The sequence below is a fragment of the Heloderma suspectum genome, chromosome 15, assembly GCF_057233095.1.
Source record: "Heloderma suspectum isolate Gila_16-S chromosome 15, 16-S_ref, whole genome shotgun sequence".
Classification (NCBI taxonomy): Eukaryota; Metazoa; Chordata; class Lepidosauria; order Squamata; family Helodermatidae; genus Heloderma; species Heloderma suspectum.
Window position 1 is genome coordinate 16,372,324 of NC_139472.1, and position 21,309 is coordinate 16,393,632.

Genomic DNA, 21,309 nt, shown 5'->3' on the forward strand with positions numbered 1-21,309 from the left:
AGGCCTCCAGACCAGATTTAACTGGTACCCTACTCCCCACCCACCCAACTTTTAGGCTGGCTAGGGGCCTGGGATGGATCTTTATGTCCTCATGTTCTTAATTAACAGAGGTGAAGGGAACATTTGATTCTGATATCTCTGATGTTTCATACTCTTCTGTTGCTGAAATAAAACACAGTTGCGAAAGGGAAGCAAGTTTTGATGGAATAGGTACAGCGACTGTGCTACCACTCCCAGATGATTTTGCAAATATTCCTGCATTGTAGGTCCACTCTGCAAATAAAACTGATTTTCTTTGGGCTCTCTTAGCAATTGTAGCAGAACTCGGGGCTTTATTTGGACCCCTCCATTTGGCATGGATAACCCATTAGTATCTTTCCGCCTCAGAATTGCCTCATGATATTTGTGAAGCTGCAAGCTGAAATTCTTATATTTTTGGATTGGTTTTGTTGACTCCTGCACTGCTCAAGGATTAGCTACAAGTCTTGTACTCCTCCTAGCAACAATTACTCCTGTCGACACAATCATAAGCTATATTAAACATAAGGCCTATGGTTTGGTTTCCCAACTAAACATTATAATAAAAACAAGAACAGCGTAAATAAGTTATATATTATTTACTTTGCTTACACTTTCTACCACAAAATACTCACAGACCATTGTCAATCCGGCCTCTCCTACATAGACAAGTTTCAGATCAATCTTCTGAGCCATTTTCTTGGTAAAAACTGTAGAACCTACTGCACTCCTAGTTTCTAATTCTAACTGTAGAATATGATTCACCTGACCCATTCTTAACAAAGGCCACAACTGTGACCATATAATTTTTAATTGTATGTATGCCTATGCACCGGTAAATCATCACAGAAAAAGAATGGTAAAACCATCATGTATACACCACAATAACATTAAGACTGTTTTTCCCCCCCCTTTTTTTCTTGCAGTGTTTTATCATGTTCTATTTGTGAGCTTCCTTCCCATAGGATGGTGGGCTGTGTGATCAGAATGCTGAAACACATAAGCTCTGAATCTGCATGGATCTATATGTCCTCATGCTTTTAATCCTTGGCTGTGAGAGGAGTGATTGGTTCTCATATCTCTGACGTTTCATAATTGTCTGTTGCTGAAATTATTATTATTATTACTACTATTAATTACATTGCTATCCTGCCTTTTTTTCCTCCTGAAGGAACCCAAGGCGGTGTACATTATCCTCACAACAACCCTGTGAGGTAGGTTGGACTGAGAGTCTATGACTGGCTCAAAGTCACCCAGTGAGCTTTCATGGTTGTGTGGGGACTAGAACCCAGATCTGTCAACTCCCAGTCCAACACTCTAACTGCTGCACCACACCGGCTCTTCCCTTTCACAAAAACAGTTGCGAAAGGGAAGCGACTTCCTGATAGGTCACCTACATTAACCGAGAATGCTGCCAGCCTCTGGTGTTTCTTGGAAACATTCTCACATTGTAGTTCTACTCTGCCAACAGAATGGATCTTCTTTGGGCTCTCTTAACAATTGTTGCAGAACTTGGGGCTTTATTTGTCCTCCTCCTCCTGGCCTGGACAACCCATTACTACCTCTCCACCTCAGAATTCCCTCATGACATTTGTGAACCTCACAAGCTGAAGTGTTTATATTTTGCAGTGATTTTCCTGTTTTCAATGGTAAGTTCCCTCCTCTTCTCAACTTTGGTTTGTGTCAGGAAATCAGTGTAGAAGGCTGTTCCACCAGGACAGAAAGATAAATGTGAGTTGATTTTCTTGCCACTTCTGTACCCTAAAGCCCAGGGAGTTGCATCACTGTAATATGACTCCTGCACTGCTCAGGGTTTAGCGACATGACTTGTGATCCTCTTAAGCAACAATTACTCCAGTGTGACAGAGAGATGATGGAACAAGGAACCACCTACCTGGCTCTGTCAGGTTGGTGGTTGCCTTAGCTCACTTAGGAAAACCATCATACCTCTACTTTGGCTAGCAGTCCTCAAACTCTTTCCATGGCTGCTTCTCCCTCCTCAGTGAATGACAGTGTTCACTGTATAAGCTGCTGTTGTGTCTGGCCTCCCATGTTTCCCTCAGGCTCTCTCTTCCAGTCTGACTACATCTTCTGCCTTGCTTGCTCTTGCTACAGCTTCCTTAATTGCCTTCTCAGCCAAAGCAGTGAAAATAGCTGTTAACGACCGATGAAAAAGAGCCCAGTGTCACCTTAAAGACTAGCAGTTTTAGTCAAAGATCTCCAAACCTGCTGGTTTAAGAGCCCAGTGTCACCTTAAAGACTAGCAGTTTTAGTCAAAGATCTCCAAACCTGCTGGTTTAAGAGCCCAGTGTCACCTTAAAGACTAGCAGTTTTAGTCAAAGATCTCCAAACCTGCTGGTTTAAGACCAGAGTTAAAACTGTCTAATATTTGCTTGAGCAAAAGAAAGCCAGGAACTTGGAAGTCAAGGCTGATACCTTAATAAATGTGTGCTGTGATCAGTAATGGTGTTGTGCATGTCCCAAACTGTCTTTGCTTTCAACTTACCCTCCATGCACCCACACCTTTCCTTGGTCTTTCAGCCCCAAATCCAGATGAAGAGGATGGGTTGTCCTGGGACCAGGAAAGATACCTGGGTTGGGACCAGGAAAGATACCTAAGGTTGTCCTCATCCTATGTTGCCTTACAAAGCATCTACACATTACTGTATTGCCAGATGAATCTTTATGTTGTAGAATCTGGTCCTCTACAGTTAGGATCAACTAGCATTACAAAACTAAAGCAACAGGCATTGCACACATAGAATGCAGTAGATTTCAACATAGAATCCCTCTGAAAACATTGAAGTACTGGCAGCGTTCTAGCTTCAGAATGAAACTGAGCATGCCTGACACAACTCTGCCTGCAGCGGCTGCCATGGGCTAGAATGGGGCATCGAAAACTGAATAATAACATTGTGCAGAAAAGTTATTCCACGTTTTTTCCCCGACCATTCTCATTCAATTTGATAGAAGAAGAAAAGATATTCAATGGTGAAGAAACTGCGGAGAAATTCTTATGGGTTGGGTTTGGGTTTCTTGGGCTTACCTTACTTAGGAGGTGGCTGAGGTGAGCACAAGGGTCCTGGTTTTCACTGCACAGTTATCTCTCCGGCCAGCTCCTCAGCTTCCTACACTTCAATTAAAGCCCAGATTAAGGCACCATGAGGTAATTCCTCCCACAAGGCATTTTCAGATCAGGGCAGGGCACGTAAGCAGCCTGGGAGGTTGGCCGAGATTAGGCAAGGTCAAAAACACCACAAAAGTACATTATAAAACATTGTGAATGAGGCAGAACAATGGAAGCCTCTTTTGTGTGGGGAGAAAACTTTCAGGAAATTGGAGGACAGATTTGGCAGAGCACTAACTCCACCATCTCATCCCTGGAGATAGATACCATACTGCCCCCACTTGCATTGTGATGGATGCAAACTGTGGGCCAGCCTGCCAACACAGTTGATGCTGTTGCAGCATGAAGGCCCCCCAAAACCCTCAGGAAAAAAGAAAGCAGCTGGGCTACAAGCCCTGCCAATGGGGAGCCCTGCCTGGGAGAAACTGTTGAGAAACTCTCCTCCCCCTGGAGAAATTCAGTGAAATGTTCTCTCAAGTTTCTCTGCCCACAAGTCAGGTGGAGAATTTCAAGAGGCCATTTACACACAGCTCTATTTAATAACCTTTGAATTGCCAAACATAACTTCATCCAACCAATGAAAGTCATGTCTCCTTAACAAGCCCGAATAAAGTACATCAGTAGTTTTTGCCAACATTTGAAAGAAATATGTGATATACCATCCTGCAAATTCAAGTAAAAGGGGCCAAGATTGCAATTTTCAGCACCTTTTAACTTGCTGCACCTGTGATAAGAGTGTGATTGGACTGGGTTGGCGTGAGGCCACATTTTGTATATTCCTCATCAGGTAGATCATGGATGCCAAGTTGTAAGTTATTAGCTTAATGGGTGCAATTTTTATACGCAATAGTATATTGAAGCTTATAATGGTGGAACCTTTCTTCTTCTTTTTTGCGACTCGCCTTAACTAAAGGGGCGCTCCAATGCAGCATTAATTAGGCTTTCATAGACTAGATGCATGAAGTGTTATCCTCAGTTGCTTCACACACACACGCGCACGCGCACACACACACACACACAAACACACACATGAGACTTTCCTAACTCATAGGGAATTGGTTCCATTGTTGTATTAGAGCAATAAGACAATAGAACCAATTCCCTAGGGAGGTGGTGGGCTCTCCCACACTGGAGGCATCCAAGCTGAGGCTGGACAGCCACCTGTCAAGGATGCTTTGACTTGGATTCCTGCGTTGAGCAGGGGTTTGGACTTGATGGTAGGCCCCTTCCAACCCTACTATTCCTTGATACTATGATTCTATAACTGGGTTCCCTGGCAAAAACACTGGAGGGGTGCCCTGGAGTAAGGTGAGATATAAATGTAAGCATCTTATGGCAACACAGAATTCTAGAGTTGAATTCGCTGCTGATTGTTTCTTCCTGGGAAGATGTCTGAAATTTAGCCAACCTTAACTCTTTAACAAATGGATGATTACCTTTAGAATTCTTGCTCCTGATTGCACGTCCATTTGGAAAGACAAGGGATATTCAATCTACTCATCCTTAATATATCTTCTTTCTCTCCTCTCAAACAGGACTATGTTCTTTGGAAAATAGGACTCTGCAATGAGTACAGCTTTGTGAAATTAATGGAGGATCTATTCCCCCCTTCCAGTGATCCTGAACTGTCTATCAAGCATCTACGTGTTGAGGGTATCCCAGTGAGGTTATATCAGCCCAAAGCCTTGCGGCCTGCACAGAGGGGGGTTCTTTTCATACATGGGGGAGCTGGCACCTTGGGAAGCATTGGTAAGGAAATAGAATGAGCCGGATTCTTTAAAACTGCACCCTTCTGTTTTACGAGAAGTCACACTGTAAATGTGGGTTGGGCACAAGGGGATATATATTTCTACGATATGCCATTTATGTTCTACCTTCTTTTATTTAAAGTCTGGGAGGGGTTCAAATGAACCTGGTTTCATGTTGAATCCTTGTATAACCCCCACTATAATGAATGTAATTGTCTGAAATGCTTGATATTGGACCTGTATTCTAGAATTATTGGCTTTGCATCTATACATTAATACTGGGGTCTCCAACATCATGTCCATGGTCACCCATGTCTCTGTGGATACCTCTCTTATTGCCTGCCAGGCTCTCCACTCCTCCTGATTTTTAAATGTTATTCCTTACTTATTGGCCCTATTGACAATATGGGAGGGACAAATGGCAAAAGTACATCTAAAGACTTAATTGTGTTCATGCTGATGCCAGTCCGAAGTATCATTGTTGGAAGCTGAAAAACTACAGAACTTCTAATGCTGAAATCTTCATATATGGAACGTGGCAAATAGCCATGGCAGAAAAGTGGCGTACCTACTGAAACAAGACAAAGGCAAAGTCAAAACATCTGACTTTTATAAAATAGAGCAGGATTATATTTTAGATACTAATCCGGGACATACCCAGCGGTATTTGTCAAACCCTTTCCTCAGATGACTGTATAATCTAGTGGTGTGCCGCAGATTTCTCCCACATGTTTTCTGACCATTCCCATTCAATTTGATAGAAGATAAATTGCTTTCAAAAAGAAATTCAATGGTGAAGAAATTTCGGAGAAACTCCTATGAGTTGGGTTTGGAGATCTTGTGCTTACTTTACTTATGAGGTGGCTGAAGAGTGCGCATGAGTGTCTTGTCTGTCATTGTACAATCATCTCACTGGCAGCCTGTAGCCTCCTCAGCTTCCTACACTTCAGTTAAAGGCACCATGAGGTAATCCCTCCCATAGGGTTTTTTCACATCAGGACATGCAGGCAGCCTGGAAGGCTCACTGGGATTAGGTAAGCTCAAGAACACCACAAAATAAATAATAAAATATCCTGAATGAGGCAGAAGAAGGCAGAACTCCCTCTTTCATGGGGGAGAAAACTTTCAGGAAATTGGAGGACAGATTTTGGCAGTGCACTAACTTCACCTCATCCTTGGAGCTGGACACAACACTGCCCCCACTTGCATTGTGGTGGGTGCAAACTGGGGGCCGGCCTGCCAAGACAGTTGATGCTGTTGCAGCATGAAACCCCCCAAAGCACTTAAGAAAAAAGAAGCTGTGCTACACTCCCTGCCAATGGGGAGCCCTCCCTGGGAGAAACTGTGGAGAATTTCTCCTTCCTCCGGAGGAATTTGTTGAAATTATCTTCCTAATTTATCTGCCCACAAGTAAGGTGGAGAATTTCAAGAGGCCATTTGCGCACTGCTCTAATATAAACTGTTAAGGAGAAGAATTATAAAGAAAACCTCCAAGCAGCCTAAAGGTTCCACCTATATCTTGATTTGTAAGGTAAAGGGTGGGGGGTACACGTAAATGTTAAATGTACTTAACTTTGTCAATAATTAGATTAGGTCCAATGCGCTCCTTCCTTCCTTCCTTCCTTCCTTCCTTCCTTCCTTCTTTCCTTCTTTCATTTCTGTTGTTTTGTTGAATTTATTTTGGAAAATCAGTGGAATCTTTTTTTAAGAAAAGAATTTTGGAAGCAGTTCTATTTGGGCTGGGTCCAAATGGTTTTCCTTTTCCATGAATCCATTCAGGTGGCAAAAGGAAGGCATAGTTGTGAGGTGTTTTTTTTTTTTAAGTCTGGGGGATGAAATTTTCAATCTGGTTCATAATGGGAGGGGGGAGTGTTACCTTTCCAGTGGGTATGGCAGCACAGGTGTGTTATTTATGAACATTTTCATAAATGTTTATTTTGCCACATACCCTCAGGTTGTGGAAACTGCAGAACTCTCATCTCAGTATCATAGCCTTAAGTTTTGTTACGTCACAATGCCTTGGATGCAATGCCTTAAACAGGGTATCATCCAGCTCACACACTGGTAATTTTTATCTCAGCCCTAATTCCAGTAAAATAGCCTCCATCAATACCTGAATATTACCGTTTACTTATCTTGAATAAACAGAAAAACCTTGTGGTTTTACTTGTTGCATTAAAAAGCTTCCCATGATCAATCAAATTCCCAAATGCCAGGAAGTTATGGCTGTTAAGGACACATTAAATAGTCAATATGCACATGATTTGCTGTCCTGTGCTGTGGTTAGTTCCACCTTCACCACTCCCTTGGAGTTGGATGGCTGTCAGTGGCAGAGTCATGGACTGAAGTCCCAGATTTGTCTGTTTGCTGGAATAGACACATACAACTATACAACTGAAGCTACCATGCAACTGAAGCTACCATTCCATATTACAGTTACCCTTAACAACTGTGGCCCAATGACTCCCTGAACAGCTACAGAACACACAACATGCAGACATTGGAAAAGCAGTGAGAGATGCTATGAACTATCAGCTAGGAGTGTGAATTGTTTGATCTCCAGGATAAATGTTGAAACAACCACCAGCCTGATGAGAAGACTCAGACAAGCCATTATTCTCTCAGGGCTTCTCCAAACAGGGCTTTTATCCTGCTATTGAGATTGGTTACTCATGGAAATTTGTGGGTCCTTTATATGATGTTGTCAACCTCCAGGACATCTCCTGGGCTAAATGACCTTCATCCCATTTTTTAAAAGATCAGAGATAACGAGCTATCAAACTACAGCGTGTTGAGTTCCCTCATGAAAAGAAGAAATTCCACAAGAAGAGGAGCTAGACCACAACACCATCTAGTGGCTATATAATGAAATGTATAGAACACACAGATAAGGTGGAAAGGGGGTGGGGAGCATGTGTAAATGTAGCCCATCATGATTTTGCATTTAATACGGAAGCTGAAAGCGCTGGTAAAGAGGTGGGATTTTAGACTGGTGTAGAAATGCTCTAAGAACATTCAAAAGGACAGCACAAATGATAAGTATTATTTAGTAACATGATTAGCTCATGAGATTTTCTTTTATTTTCTAGCTTACTATGAAAGAATATGCCGCTATATTTCCAAAGAGAGTGACTCAGTGGTTATGTCAGTTGGGTAAGTGAAGCTTAGAACTTAAGAAGAGCCATACAGGATTAGACCAAAGACTTATTTAGTCCAGCATCCTGTTTCCCACAGTGGAAAACCAGATGCCTATGGATAGAGATGGGTGAGGAATTAGTTGTGTCCCAATTTTAATGTGAATTCACTGTGTTTGCCCTCCTGAGCCAATAAGAGAGCTAAGGCAAAGCTACTTACCAAAATCAGTACTTTACCAATATAGGTAGTGCAGTCTGTCTGTGACAAATGTACATATGAGTGAAAACTGTGCACAAAATGAGTATAGATTAGAGAAAACCACACAGAAAAATTCATTGCATCAATGGAAAGTACCTGGAGAAAATGTGCATTTCTGAAAAGGAAATGCACAGGAATGTGTATATTTGCAGAAAAGGTGAAATGCGCACCAGAAAGTGTGAATTTCCATGTGAACTTTAAACAACAACAAGAACAAAACACCCACAAATATGTGCAAGGGGAACATAATGAGCTTCGGTCTGAAAATCCAGCCATCTCAGCAGAAACAAGATTGATTTCGCTTCTACAAGATGTTGTGATGGCCACCAGCATCAATGGTTCTCAAAGGGGATAAGACAAATTCATGCAGGATAACGGTACCAGTTCCTACCAGTCACGATGGCCATCTATGACCTCCAGGTTTGGAGGCTATGTACCAGTTGCACAGGTACTGTTGCACCCATGTCCTGCATGTGGGCTTCCCATTGATATCTGGTTGGCCTCTCTGGGAACAAGATGCTGAACTAGATAGGGATTTGGTTCAATCCGGCATTATTCCTCCTCCTCCTCCTGCAAAACAAGAAAAAAGACCTACTTAGCTTGTAATCCTTTGAATGCTGCCCAGGCGGTAAGTCTAATTAATTAAAATGAGGCTTACTTCTCAGGGGGCATAATTATGATTGTACTGCACCCCACATCGTAATGGCAGGTCTCCTCACTTTTGCAAAGAACTATGGTGCCTTAGCCCCTTCAAAAGAAAAAGAAATGCAAGAAACCCAAGTGGCTGTCTGATGAGGCTTTACAAGTAGCTGAGGAAAGAAGGGAAGCGAAAAGCAAGGGAGAAAGGGGAAGATATATCCAACTGAATGCACAGTTCCAGAGAATAGCAAGGAGAGACAAGAAGGCCTTCTTAAATGAACAATGCAAAGAAATCGAGGAAAACAACAGAATGGGAAAGACTAGAGATCTCTTCAAGAAAATCGGAGATCTCAAGGGAACGTTTTGTGCAAAGATGGGCATGATAAAGGACAAAGAAGGCAGGGACCTAACAGATGCAGATGAGATTAAGAAGAGGTGGAAAGAATACACAGGAGAACTATACAGGAAAGATCTGAATGTCCCTGATAGCCATGATAGTGCAGTCACTGAGCTTGAGCTGGACATCCTCGAGAGTGAAGTCAAGTGGGCCTTAGGAAGCATTACTAACAACAAAGCTAGCGGAGATGGCAGTCTTCCAGCTAAGCTATTTAAAATCCTAAAAGATGATGCTGTTAAAGTGCTGCATTCAATATGCCAACAAATTTGGAACACTCAACAATGGCCGCAAGACTGGAAAAGGTCAGTTTACATTCCAATTCCAAAGAAGGGCAACGCCAAAGAGTGTTCAAACTACTGCACAATTGCGCTCATTTCACATGCCAGCAAGGTGATGCTCAAAATCCTACAAGCTAGGCTTCAGCAGTATGCGAACCGAGAACTACCGGAAGTACAAGCTGGGTTTCGAAGAGGCAGAGGAACTAGAGATCAAATCGCTAATATTCGCTGCATCATGGAGAAAGCAAGCAAATTCCAGAAAAACGTCTATTTCTGCTTCATTGACTACGCTAAAGCCTTTGATTGTGTGGATCACAACAAACTGTGGCAAATTCTTAAAGTGATGGGAGTACCAGACCACCTTACCTGTCTCCTGAGAAACCTGTACGAGGGTCAAGAAGCAACAGTAAGAACCAGACATGGAACAACCGAGTGGTTCAAAATTGGGAAAGGAGTATGACAAGGCTGCATATTGTCACCCTGCTTATTTAACTTATATGCAGAGTACATCATGAGAAATGCCGGGTTGGATGAATCAGAGGTCGGAATTAAGATTGCTGGGAGAATTATCAACAACCTCCGATATGCAGACGACACCAACCTAATGGCAGAAAGCGAAGAGGATCTCAAGAGCCTCTTGTTGAGGGTGAAAGAGGAGAGTGCAAAAGCTGGTTTGAAACTCAACATTAAAAAAACGAAGATCATGGCATCTGGCCCGATCACTTCCTGGCATATAGAAGGGGAAGAAATGGAAGCAGTGACAGATTTTACTTTCTTGGGCTCCAAGATCACCGCAGACGGTGACTGTAGCCATGAAATTAAAAGACGCTTGCTCCTTGGAAGGAAAGCTATGGCACACCTAGACAGCATAGTAAGAAGCAGAGACATCACCTTGCCGACAAAGGTCCGTCTAATCAAAGCTATGGTTTTCCCAGTAGTAATGTATGGCTGTGAGAGCTGGACTATAAGGAAGGCTGAGCGCCGAAGAATTGATGCTTTCGAACTGTGATGCTGGAGAAGACTCTTACAAGTCCCCTGGATTGCAAGGAGGTCAAATCAGTCAATCCTAAAGGAAATCAACCCTGAGTGCTCATTGGAAGGACAGATACTGAAGGTGAAGCTCAAATATTTTGGCCACCTAATGCGAAGAGAAAACTCTCTGGAAAAGACCCTGATGCTGGGAAAGACTGAAGGCAAAAGGAGAAGGGGACGGCAGAGGATGAGATGGCTAGATAGCATCACCGATGCAACGAATATGAACTTGAGCACGCTCCGGGAGAGAGTGCAGGACAGGAAGACCTGGCGTGCTATGGTCCATGGGGTCACAAAGAGTCGGACATGACTGAACGACTGAACAACAATGGTGCCTTAGTGACATGAACCCACAAAATGTGCATTTTGTGGGGACGGCCCTGGGCGTGCCTCCATTTCCTTCCTCTATGCTTTCTCTGTTCCTCTCTACCTTACCATCCATTTGTTCTGGATTCCAGTTTGATGACCACACCAAAAAATCATAGAATAGAATAGTAGGGTTGGAGGGGGCCTACAAGGCCATCGAGTCCAACCCCTTGCTCAATGCAAGAATCCAAATGCTTGAGTATACCTGGAGAAAATTCCAGTGGTTTGAAAAAGAAAAATTTTGGATTTGGGTCTCCTTGCCCTACATACCCCACTTGTTACTCTCTCTCTCTTTCTCTCTGTCTCTGTCTCTGTCTCTCTCTCTCTCTCTCTCACACACACACACACACACACACACACACTCATTCGATAAAAGATTACCAATGTTTCTCATGTGAATATACACATGCTTGAACCATGAATATTTTATACAATATTTTATCAGATCTGCACCTATGCACTGGCTAAACATCACTCAGAAAGACTCTTCATACAATTGTACATAGACTACAATCACATCAAGCATCTGCTTTTTTCTTCCTTTCCTTTTGCAGCGCTTTCTTGGTGCATTACTGACAGAGAGAGAGAGAGAGAGAGAGAGAGGGAGGGAGAGGGAGAGAGAGAGGAAGATACAAATGCACTAAAGTAACCAAAAGTTGTGCCAGCTACATAATATGCCAAGTATTATGGACACACACAGCCTCTTGAAATTCTACCCTGTATCCGTGAGGAAACTGGGGAACCATTTTGCTGAATTCCCCCAGAAGGAGTTGAAATGATCAAACATGTTCTTGAGGATAGGGCCCACAACAAGCAGCGAAAACTGCACAGCTTATTTCTCTTTTCCTGAAGGTTCATTTGTTCTTTCTCTCTCTCTTTCTTGCTGTCTTTTTCTCACTTTCTTGTAGGGATGTCAGAGAATTTCTCCACAAATCTCGGGGAGGCCGAATGCCAGCGCATTCGGCCCCCCGAAATCGGTGGTGAAACGGTCTGCCACCCCCCCGCCCTCCCCCTGGGGCAGGACTTACCTTGGGCAAATCTTCCTGGCGGCGGCTGGTCTTCCGACCGGCTGCCACCGCCGCCATTTCCAGTAAAAACAAAACAAAACAAAAAAAGTGATAGGCTACGTAAAGATTTATGTAGCCTATCACGGCTAGATTTTTAAAAAATACCGTGATAGGCTACGTAAATGTTTACGTAGCCTATCACAGCTGATTTAAAAGAAAAAAACACATGCCCAATGGGCACCGCCATTTGCATTCCTTATTTTGACACGTCTTAGTCTATGTAAACATTTACGTAGACGAAGACGGCGAAAATAAGGGGAACGCAAATAGCGTAGACGCTACGCTATTTGTGTTCCCCTTATTTTCGCCGTCTTAGTCTATGTAAATGTTTACGTAGACTAAGACGTGTCAAAATAAGGAACGCAAATGGCGGCGCCCATGGGCGCCGCCATTTGCATACATGCGTTTTTTTTTCTTTTAAATCAGCCGTGATAGGCTACGTAAACATTTACGTAGCCTATCACGGCTGACTGCAGGGACGCAAATGGCGGCGGCTATGGCCGCCGCCATTTGTAGACCTGGCTGGCTAGGATTCGGGGGGGGGACGGAGCACCTCCCCCCCCGGCCAGAATTTCAGGGGGAAGGACGGAGTGCCTCCCCCCCACTGCGAATCACCCCCTTCGAAAAGGTAAGTGACTTTCATACATCCCTACTTTCTTGCCATTGCAAGAACATTTTTTAAAAAATTCTCCAGAATGCTCCAGAGTTATGGTCATTCTGAAGCTCTGTGTGTGTGTGTGTGTGTGTGTGTGTGTGTGTGTGGGGCTGGGTGTCACAGGATGGTGGTGACCACACCAAAAAATCATAGAATAGAATAGTAGGGTTGGAAGGGGCCTACAAGGCCATCGAGTCCAACCCCCTGCTCAATGCAGGAAACCAAATGCTAGAGTATACCTGGAGAAAATTCCGGTGGTTTGAAAAAGAAAAATTTTGGACATTTTCTCATAAAAATGCCTTCTGAGAAATAGAATACAAAACAAATCTAAGCACCCAGTAAGGGAGCCTTCCTAAAACAACACCCCCCTCTTTAGAAACCAGACCCATTAACACAGAACTAGAAGAAAAAAAAGGGGGAGAAATTCAAATGAGGAAAAATTTAGAAACATCCCTTGCTTTTAACAAAGCAAAATGAAGCCCCAAACAAAACAGTATTTTAGACGCAGGTTTTAGACTCACTGTACTTCTACCCTGATGTTGGACATAGTTATTGTGTTCTACCACCAAATGAAGCAGGATAAGGTTCCTAAAAAAAGCGGCCCTTGATTTCACAGGTATACTCTGTCTCCTGAGCAGCCCTATCCCGTGCAATTTCAGCAATGCTTGGATGTCGCCATACATTTTATGAAACATGCAGAAGACTATGGGGTGGATCCTGACCGCATCATAATTTGTGGAGACAGCTTTGGAGGTTTACTTACAGCTTCCGTTTGCCAGATGGTTGCAGAGAGGGATGATGTTCCCAAGCTGCTTGCTCAGATATTGATCTACCCTGTTCTTCAGTGTGTGAAATGTAATTTGCCTTCATATAGGCAAAATGCTCATATGCCTCCTTTGACTCAGAAGCACACTGTGATGTTTGCATTACAATATCTCCAGAAATATGTACCAATAGAGGAGTGTGTTTTGGATGGATCCCACATCCCGAATGACATGAAAATGAAATATAGGAAATGGCTAAGCCCAGATAATATACCCGAGGAATTCAAGAGAAGAGAGATCCAAGCTGCAATCCCCAGACGCCCTTTCGGTGATATGCTAGATGTTGTAGACCAGTTGTGCGGCCCACTGCTTTCTCCACTGTTAGTTGAGGATGCCATGATTCGACAGCTTCCACAGACTTTCATTTTGACTGTTCAATATGATGTCCTGAGAGATGATGCAATCTTGTACAAGAAACGATTAGAGGACAATGATGTGCCAGTATCCTGGCACCACCTTGAAGATGGATTCCATGGGTGCCTCAGTGTCATTAATCATTGGCTGCTAAGTTTTTCATGCTGTAAAAGAGGGATAGACAGTGTTGTTAACTACATCAGAGGCTTGTAGAGCATGAGCTGATGCATTTGTGGAGGTCAAGCTGGTAGATGTAATTTAATTTGAAAGCTTTAATACAACAGTAGTTTTAATTGTTATATAGTTACAAGTATCTCCTAATGCAAGGTTTTATTAGTGTCTTTTTATTATTTTCAACAATGTGTATGCTAGATTTTGTATGTATATCAGTATTTATGTATTTTGGTGGATGTATGTATCTGTGGTTGATACGACCGTGACAGTTGAACCAAACAACAACAACAAACCCCAGGGAATTGAAAAGCCAATAGAAGAGAGAGAGAAGGGTTTTTGTTGTTGTTGTTCCCTTGGGGAATGGGTATTGATGAAGCAGCAAGATTTAGGCTTCCTGGCATCCAGTATATATTTTAAAGGTCTTGATGGGTCCTCCCAACTGGCAGCTGAAGAGCCAAAGGAAAAGAACTCAAAATATACTTTTAAAAATTGTCACATAATGACACAGGTCTTCTCACTTTTGCAAAGAACTATGGTGCCTTAGTGACATGAAACTGCATTGTATGTGCATTTTGTGGGGACGGCCCTGAGTGTGCCTCCATTTCCTTCCTCTATGCTTTCTCTGTTCCTCTCTACCTTACCATCCATTCCTCCTGGATTCCTGTTTGGACAGGAAAATGCCCGTTTCTTCAGTTGATTTTAGTCTCCCTGCCGTACTTACCCCACTTGTTTCTCTCTCTCTCTCTCTCTCTCTCTCTCTCTCTCTCTCTCTCTCTCACACACACACACAAGTATTTGATAAAAGATTACCAATGTTCCATGAATATTTTATACAATATTTTATCAGATCTGCACCTATGCACTGGCTAAACATCACTCAGAAAGACTCTTCATACAATTGTACATAGACTACAATCACATCAAGCATCTGCTTTTTTCTTCCTTTCCTTTTGCAGCGCTTTCTTGGTGCATTACTGACAGAGAGAGAGAGAGAGAGAGGGAGAGAGGGAGGGAGAGGGAGAGAGAGAGGAAGATACTAATGAACTAAAGTAACCGAAGTTGCACCAACTACATAATATGCTAAGTATTATGGACACACACAGCCTCTTGAAATTCTACCCTGTATCCATGAGGAAACTGCTGAATTTCTCCAAAGGAGTTGAAATGATCAAACATGTTCTTGAGGATAAGGCCCACAGTTAGCAGCAATAACTGCAGTCTGCACAGCTTATTTCTTTTGTCCTAAAGGTCCTTCCTTCCTTCCTTCCTTCCTTCCTTCCTCCCTTGTCACTGCTGCTGCTACAGCAACAGCAGTTATATTGGCCTGGAAATAGAGATGACACGGGCACTCAATTTTTTGAGAAATAAAACGGTGAATGCAAAAATGCACATTTTGCATATGCGTGAAAATGCACATTTTTGTGTAGGTACAGAAATGCACATTTTTGCAAGTGTGCATATTTGTGCATGCGAAAAGGCACCCTTTTGTGAATGCACATATTTGCATATGTGCAAAATGCACATTTTTTGCAGAAATGTGCATTTTCATACATAAACAAATATGCACATTCACAAAAATGCACATTTTCACGCATATGCGAGTATGTGCATTTTGTGATCAGCATTTTATTTTTCAAAAAATGGAGACCACGGAGCTCCATGAGGCTGCCAGGGTGAGTGTGGGCTTGAGCATGGTCTAGGGAACAGCGAGCAGGGGCTGGGGCTGGGTAGGTGCCCGGAGAACTTGGGCACGGGTTGGTTCGCACATCCCTACCTGGAGACTATTTTATTCTCCAGAATTAGGGATGTCAGAGAAATCTGCAATGGAACCAAATGAGCTCAGAAGAATCCAAACCACAGATTCCACAGAGCTATTCTATGTACTTACAGACCACTTTTCTAACTTTCTCAAATAGAAAAATATGCATTTATATATATATATATATATAAACCTGGCCAAAAATGTGCATTTCCCCTGTAGGCAAAAGCATGGCAATGCACATGGGGGGGGGGCGATTGAACATTTTTGCATGTGGAAAGTTGCACAAACTTGGAAACAAAAAAATCTGATTCCTGTGGTGGGTGGATGATGGAACAGAAGGCACCTGACAATCCATGAAACAGAGACGGAATGGAATTTACACAATCCACACATCCCTATCCAGAATGCCCTAGAGCTACTCTCATTCTGGAGCTCTGTGTGTATGTGCGCGCGCGCGCGCGTGCGTGCGTGCGTGCATGGGGGGAGGATGGTGGTGACCAGACAAAAAATGGTACAGTATATGTGGAGAAAATTCTGGTAGTTTGAAAAAGAAAAATCTTGGACATTTCTCATAAAAATGCCTTCTGAGAAATAGAATACAAAACAAATCTAAGCACCCAGTAAGGGAGGATTCCTAATACAGCACTCTCCCTTTAGAAACCAGATCTATTAATCCAGAACTAACAAATAGGGGGAGAAATTCAAATGAGGAAAAAAACAGAAGCATCCCTCGTTTTTAATAAAACAAAATGAAGCCCCAAACAAAACAGAATTTTAGACTCAGGTTTTAGACTCACTGTACTTCCACCATGATGCTGGACATAATTACTGTGTGTTCTACCACCAAATGAGGCAGGATAAGGTTCCTAAAAAAAGTGTTCCTTGATTTCACAGGTATACTCTATCTCCTGAGCAGCCCTATCCCGTGCAATTTCAACAATGCTTGGATGTCGCCATACATTTTATGAAACATGCAGAAGACTATGGGGTGGATCCTGACCGCATTATAATTTGTGGAGACAGCTTTGGGGGTTTACTTACAGCTTCCGTTAGCCAGATGGTTGCACAGAGAGATGATGTTCCCAAGTTGCGTGCTCAAATGTTGTTCTATCCTTTTCTTCAGTGTGTGAAATATAGTTTGCCTTCATACATGCAAAATACTCCTGTCCCTCTCTTGACTCGGAGGCGAGCCGTGACACTTGCATTACAATATCTCCAGAAATATGTACCAATAGAGGAGGGTGTTTTGGATGGATCCCACATCCCAAATGACATGAAAATGAAATATAGGAAATGGCTAAGCCCAGATAATATACCCGAGGAATTCAAGAGAAGAGAGATCCAAGCTGCAATCCCCAGACGCCCTTTCGGTGATATGCTAGATGTTGTAGACCAGTTGTGCGGCCCACTGCTTTCTCCACTGTTAGTTGAGGATGCCACGATTCGACAGCTTCCACAGACTTTCATTTTGACTGTTCAATATGATGTCCTGAGAGATGATGCAATCTTGTACAAGAAACGATTAGAGGACAATGATGTGCCAGTATCCTGGCACCACCTTGAAGATGGATTCCATGGGTGCCTCAGTGTCATTAATCATTGGCCGCTAAGTTTTTCATGCTGTAAAAGAGGGATAGACAGTTTTTTTAACTATATCAGAGGCTTATAAATCCTGAGTTGATGCAAGGAGATGTATACACTGTAATATTTCCAACAACAGGGACGAAATATTTAACTGGTTCACTTTTTGATTAGCAAAAATGGTCTCTTCTGATAACTGGCACACATGTTTAAAAAATTATTATTTTTAATATACAAGTATCACAAACTAGAGTCCACCCCTAGAAGGGATTGTATTGAGCTCCATCCATACCTTGGTCAGGGCTGGCATGATTGCACTAGCCAGTGTGCCAGGACTCTCATTAGCCAATGGCTAATGTAGTATCCCTGAGCCAGTGTTAGGGGTGAATGGGCCTCAGGGAGTTATTTTGACCCTCCCCATCCCAATATTTTCTTCCAAGCATAGCCAGTTGGATGCCTTCTCTTACACTTCCTAGTCTGCCCCCATCAGCTTTGGGATCATACCCACACACAGGAGAGCCTCCTTACCAATGTGAACATAGGTTGTGTGGGATCCAGCATTAATCATACCTAGAATAGACCCACTGAAATCACTGGCACTAAAGTTGGTCATGACTAACTTAAATGCCATCTATTTGCATGGGTCTACTCAAAGTTTGAATACATCTGGTTCCAACCCATTCATTTTATTTGGTGCTGTGGGTTCTGCATCTGGTCTAAAATTATGTTAAGGAGATATCCAAGGCAGGTTAGGTTGAGTAGCCAGACATTTATTAAAGCGCATCACAGCCGTGGGAGAGGCAGATGAAACTGTGTCTCACCAAAAGAAGAAATAAACAGGATGCATTTATACAGAAAGAAAGTTGGAGAACAAAGAGAATACACTACTCACGCTCAAGAGCTAATTTATCAAAGCAACAGTCTTATCAGCACACCTGCCTGCTTATCTTCAGGGATGAGCTACTTTGGTGGATAGAAATTTCCTGCTTACAATGAGCAAGTTACAATTACCTTCTCATGGTCAGACACATACACATTCTCTCAGTACCATCAGGTACCTTGCTTCAACCAAACTACTTACAAGGCCTAGTCAACAGGCCTACTTTCACAATCCCCCATTTGAGCCTATCAGACTTACCATCTATACTAGTATTGTTATCAGTTGTTCAATCTCTTTTTCTCTCTCTTTTTCTTCTTTTCATGCTTCTCTTTGCATTCTGCTCCCCATCCAGCGGAGTTCAGCTTTATGTATAGTTTTAGTAAAGAACTTGATACAACATTCAATCAAAGCAATGGTCACACGAAACAAAACAATAGAAACAATTATGCTTATTACATTGCACATCTTGCTAGGTGGCTGTTTCTGGTAGATCTAAGTAATAGGGTTTAATCATTTTAGCCTGATTCAGTGGAATTTGGGTCACTGGTGTGCTTCTACGGGTGTGGACTGGCACCTGGCTGCAGATCTAGCAGTTGGATACATTTAAGTCCACTTGAATTTGGTCCAGTACTTTCAGAAAAGTGTTCTTGGCTTTCATGCAAGAAAACATGCCAAGCAGCTACAGGAAGCAGGTGGGCTGCATCATGAGAACGTGCCTCTGGTGGATGCTGAGACAACACTTCCTTCACTAGCAGGTGCTAAGCTTATGCTCACCTCACCAGCAAGTGCTTGGCTCACTATTGATTTCTTAGAGGGGGCTATTTTGTTATCCAGAGGAGGCCATAGTGCCAAATGTCTAAGAAGATTTCACATAATAGCAGGAAAAAGGGCAACCAGCCAGTACCATGATGGCAACCAGAGACGTTCTTCTCCATTGGGTCCAAAATGACCCAAAGGGCTGATGAACTCTGTGCTAGGTCTCATCCAGCATTATCTGGTTCATCCCCAGGGGGCAACATTTTCTTGCAGTGGGATGTGGGGATCCAGGTCGGCTGTCTTTGCAGCTTTGCAGCGGTGTGGGTGGTCAACAGCACCTGATGGGGTCTTTTCCAGTGAGACTCAAGGGAAGACTTCTTCAGATGGACTTTGATGTAGACTCGATCTCTGGTCTACAGGTTGTAACACTGCATCATAGGAATGTCTGGAAGTGCTTTTTAACCTGTAAATGGAAAGCCTTCACACACTTCATTAATGCTGGGCAATAGTTCAACACAGTCTTATTACTTAAATGCAAGTTAGTGGGATGTTCTTTAATAGATGCTGAAGACGGGAGTCTCACGAGTCTTTCCATGTGGATCTCATGGGAACTGAGTCCAGTCTGTCAGGGTGAAGTGGCACGTGTGCTCAGCAAAGCCAAAGTTAGAGCATTATCAGGCCATTTAATTCTAGGCTCAGCACAGATTTTGGCTAATTTGTTCTTTAAGACTCCATTCTTTTTTTCTACCAGCCCTGCTGGCTGGGGATGATAGGGGCACTGGAAATGCTGTTGAATTTGTAGAGCTTTGTACACACAACTACTAATACGTATTTGAAAGAACAACATTTCTTCATTTGAATGAAATCTATTGGTATGTTAAAAGAAAGCTTACACATCCCTTAACTCTTGGTTCCGTCGCTCTGGTTTTCAGGGGAGTGACAGGGTGCTGTACTTCAGGGCTGGTTATCTGAGCAGGTGGTGTACGTCCCCCCCCCCCTTAGATGGGAACAGATAACAAGCCAATTCACTCAGGATTTTATAGAGCAAGTCTCACTAAGTTAGAAAACCATCTTTCTCTTTTGGCAGCAAAATAAGTTTTATCACAGTACAGAAAGTAGCATCTCTTATCAGTTAGAAGGTACACAGAATGATGCCTGCACATTGTTTTAGCTTCCGTTAGCAAAAAACATGGGTTTCAATGTATGTGAATATACAGCTATGAGAACAAAATCTAAAATCATGAAAATTGCCAGCTTTCTAGCAAATCAGCGTCCTTGTGCTATTGGTGACTGCATTATTACTGCGTATGATTCTAGGCAAATTCACACCTGACTGCTTGCCATTCTTCTGAAACCAAATCTAATAATCCCGCCCCCTTGAATTCTCACAGAGTCTATATGCAGTTGTTTATTAAACAATTAAAACTAATCATATATCATTAAGCTTGCTAGGCTAAATACAAAGCAAAAAAAGAAGGTAATAATAATAACAGTTAACACAATGATGGGACAATGCACAACACACAGGATTTCAAATCCACTGTTATGTCAGTGTACACCAGTGACTTTCAATAAAAGTTTACACGTGCTTTGTTGTTGTTGTTCAGTCATTCAGTCATGTCCGACTCTTCGTGACCCCATGGACCATAGCACGCCAGGCCTTCCTGTCCTCCGCTCTCTCCCGGAGCATGCTCAAGTCCATATTCATTGCATCAGTGATGCTATCTAGCCATCTCATCCTCTGCTGTCCCCTTCTCCTTTTGCCTTCAGTCTTTCCCAGCATCAGGGTCTTTTCCAGAGAGTTTTCTCTTCACATTAGGTGGCCAAAATATTTGAGCTTCAGCTTCAGTCTCTGTCCTTCCATTGAGCAGTCAGGCTTGATTTCCTTTAGGATTGACTGATTTGACCTTGCAGTCCAGGGGACTCGTAAGAGTCTTCTCCAGCACCACAGTTCGAAAGCATCAATTCTTCAGCATCATTCTAGCCCATGCAGCATCTCTCAACAAACATTCAGTTTAGCTTGCAGTTTCTTCTTTGTGAAGTAATGCTTACTGGTACACACAGAAGCTTGAGCCAAAGCTACACTGCATGTTTGAACACATTAGCTAATACATGACCATACAGATGGTGCTCAGCCAGCACTCACTCTCTATTGCCAGTCACACACAGTCATTGCATCTTGATTTTGACACAGGAGAAGCTCCTGTTATTGTCGCTTTCAGGTGGCATATAGGACAATCTCTCCAGCAGGCTCAAAG

General features: G+C 42.8%; 1 protein-coding gene and 1 pseudogene across 1 annotated transcript; both read left to right on the forward strand.

The window, feature by feature from the left end:
* The first annotated feature begins 1,490 nt into the window (after nucleotides 1–1,490).
* On the forward strand, nucleotides 1,491–14,111 carry LOC146335403 (arylacetamide deacetylase-like 4). The gene is made up of 4 exons (XM_084822334.1): nucleotides 1,491–1,667; nucleotides 4,681–4,894; nucleotides 7,983–8,046; nucleotides 13,337–14,111. The coding sequence occupies exons 1-4, from the start codon at nucleotides 1,491–1,493 to the stop codon at nucleotides 14,109–14,111; spliced, it is 1,230 nt and encodes a 409-aa protein (XP_084678460.1).
* Nucleotides 14,112–16,735: 2,624 nt separating this feature from the next.
* Nucleotides 16,736–17,503, forward strand: LOC146335404 (arylacetamide deacetylase-like 4 pseudogene; annotated as a pseudogene).
* The last annotated feature ends 3,806 nt before the right edge of the window (nucleotides 17,504–21,309 follow it).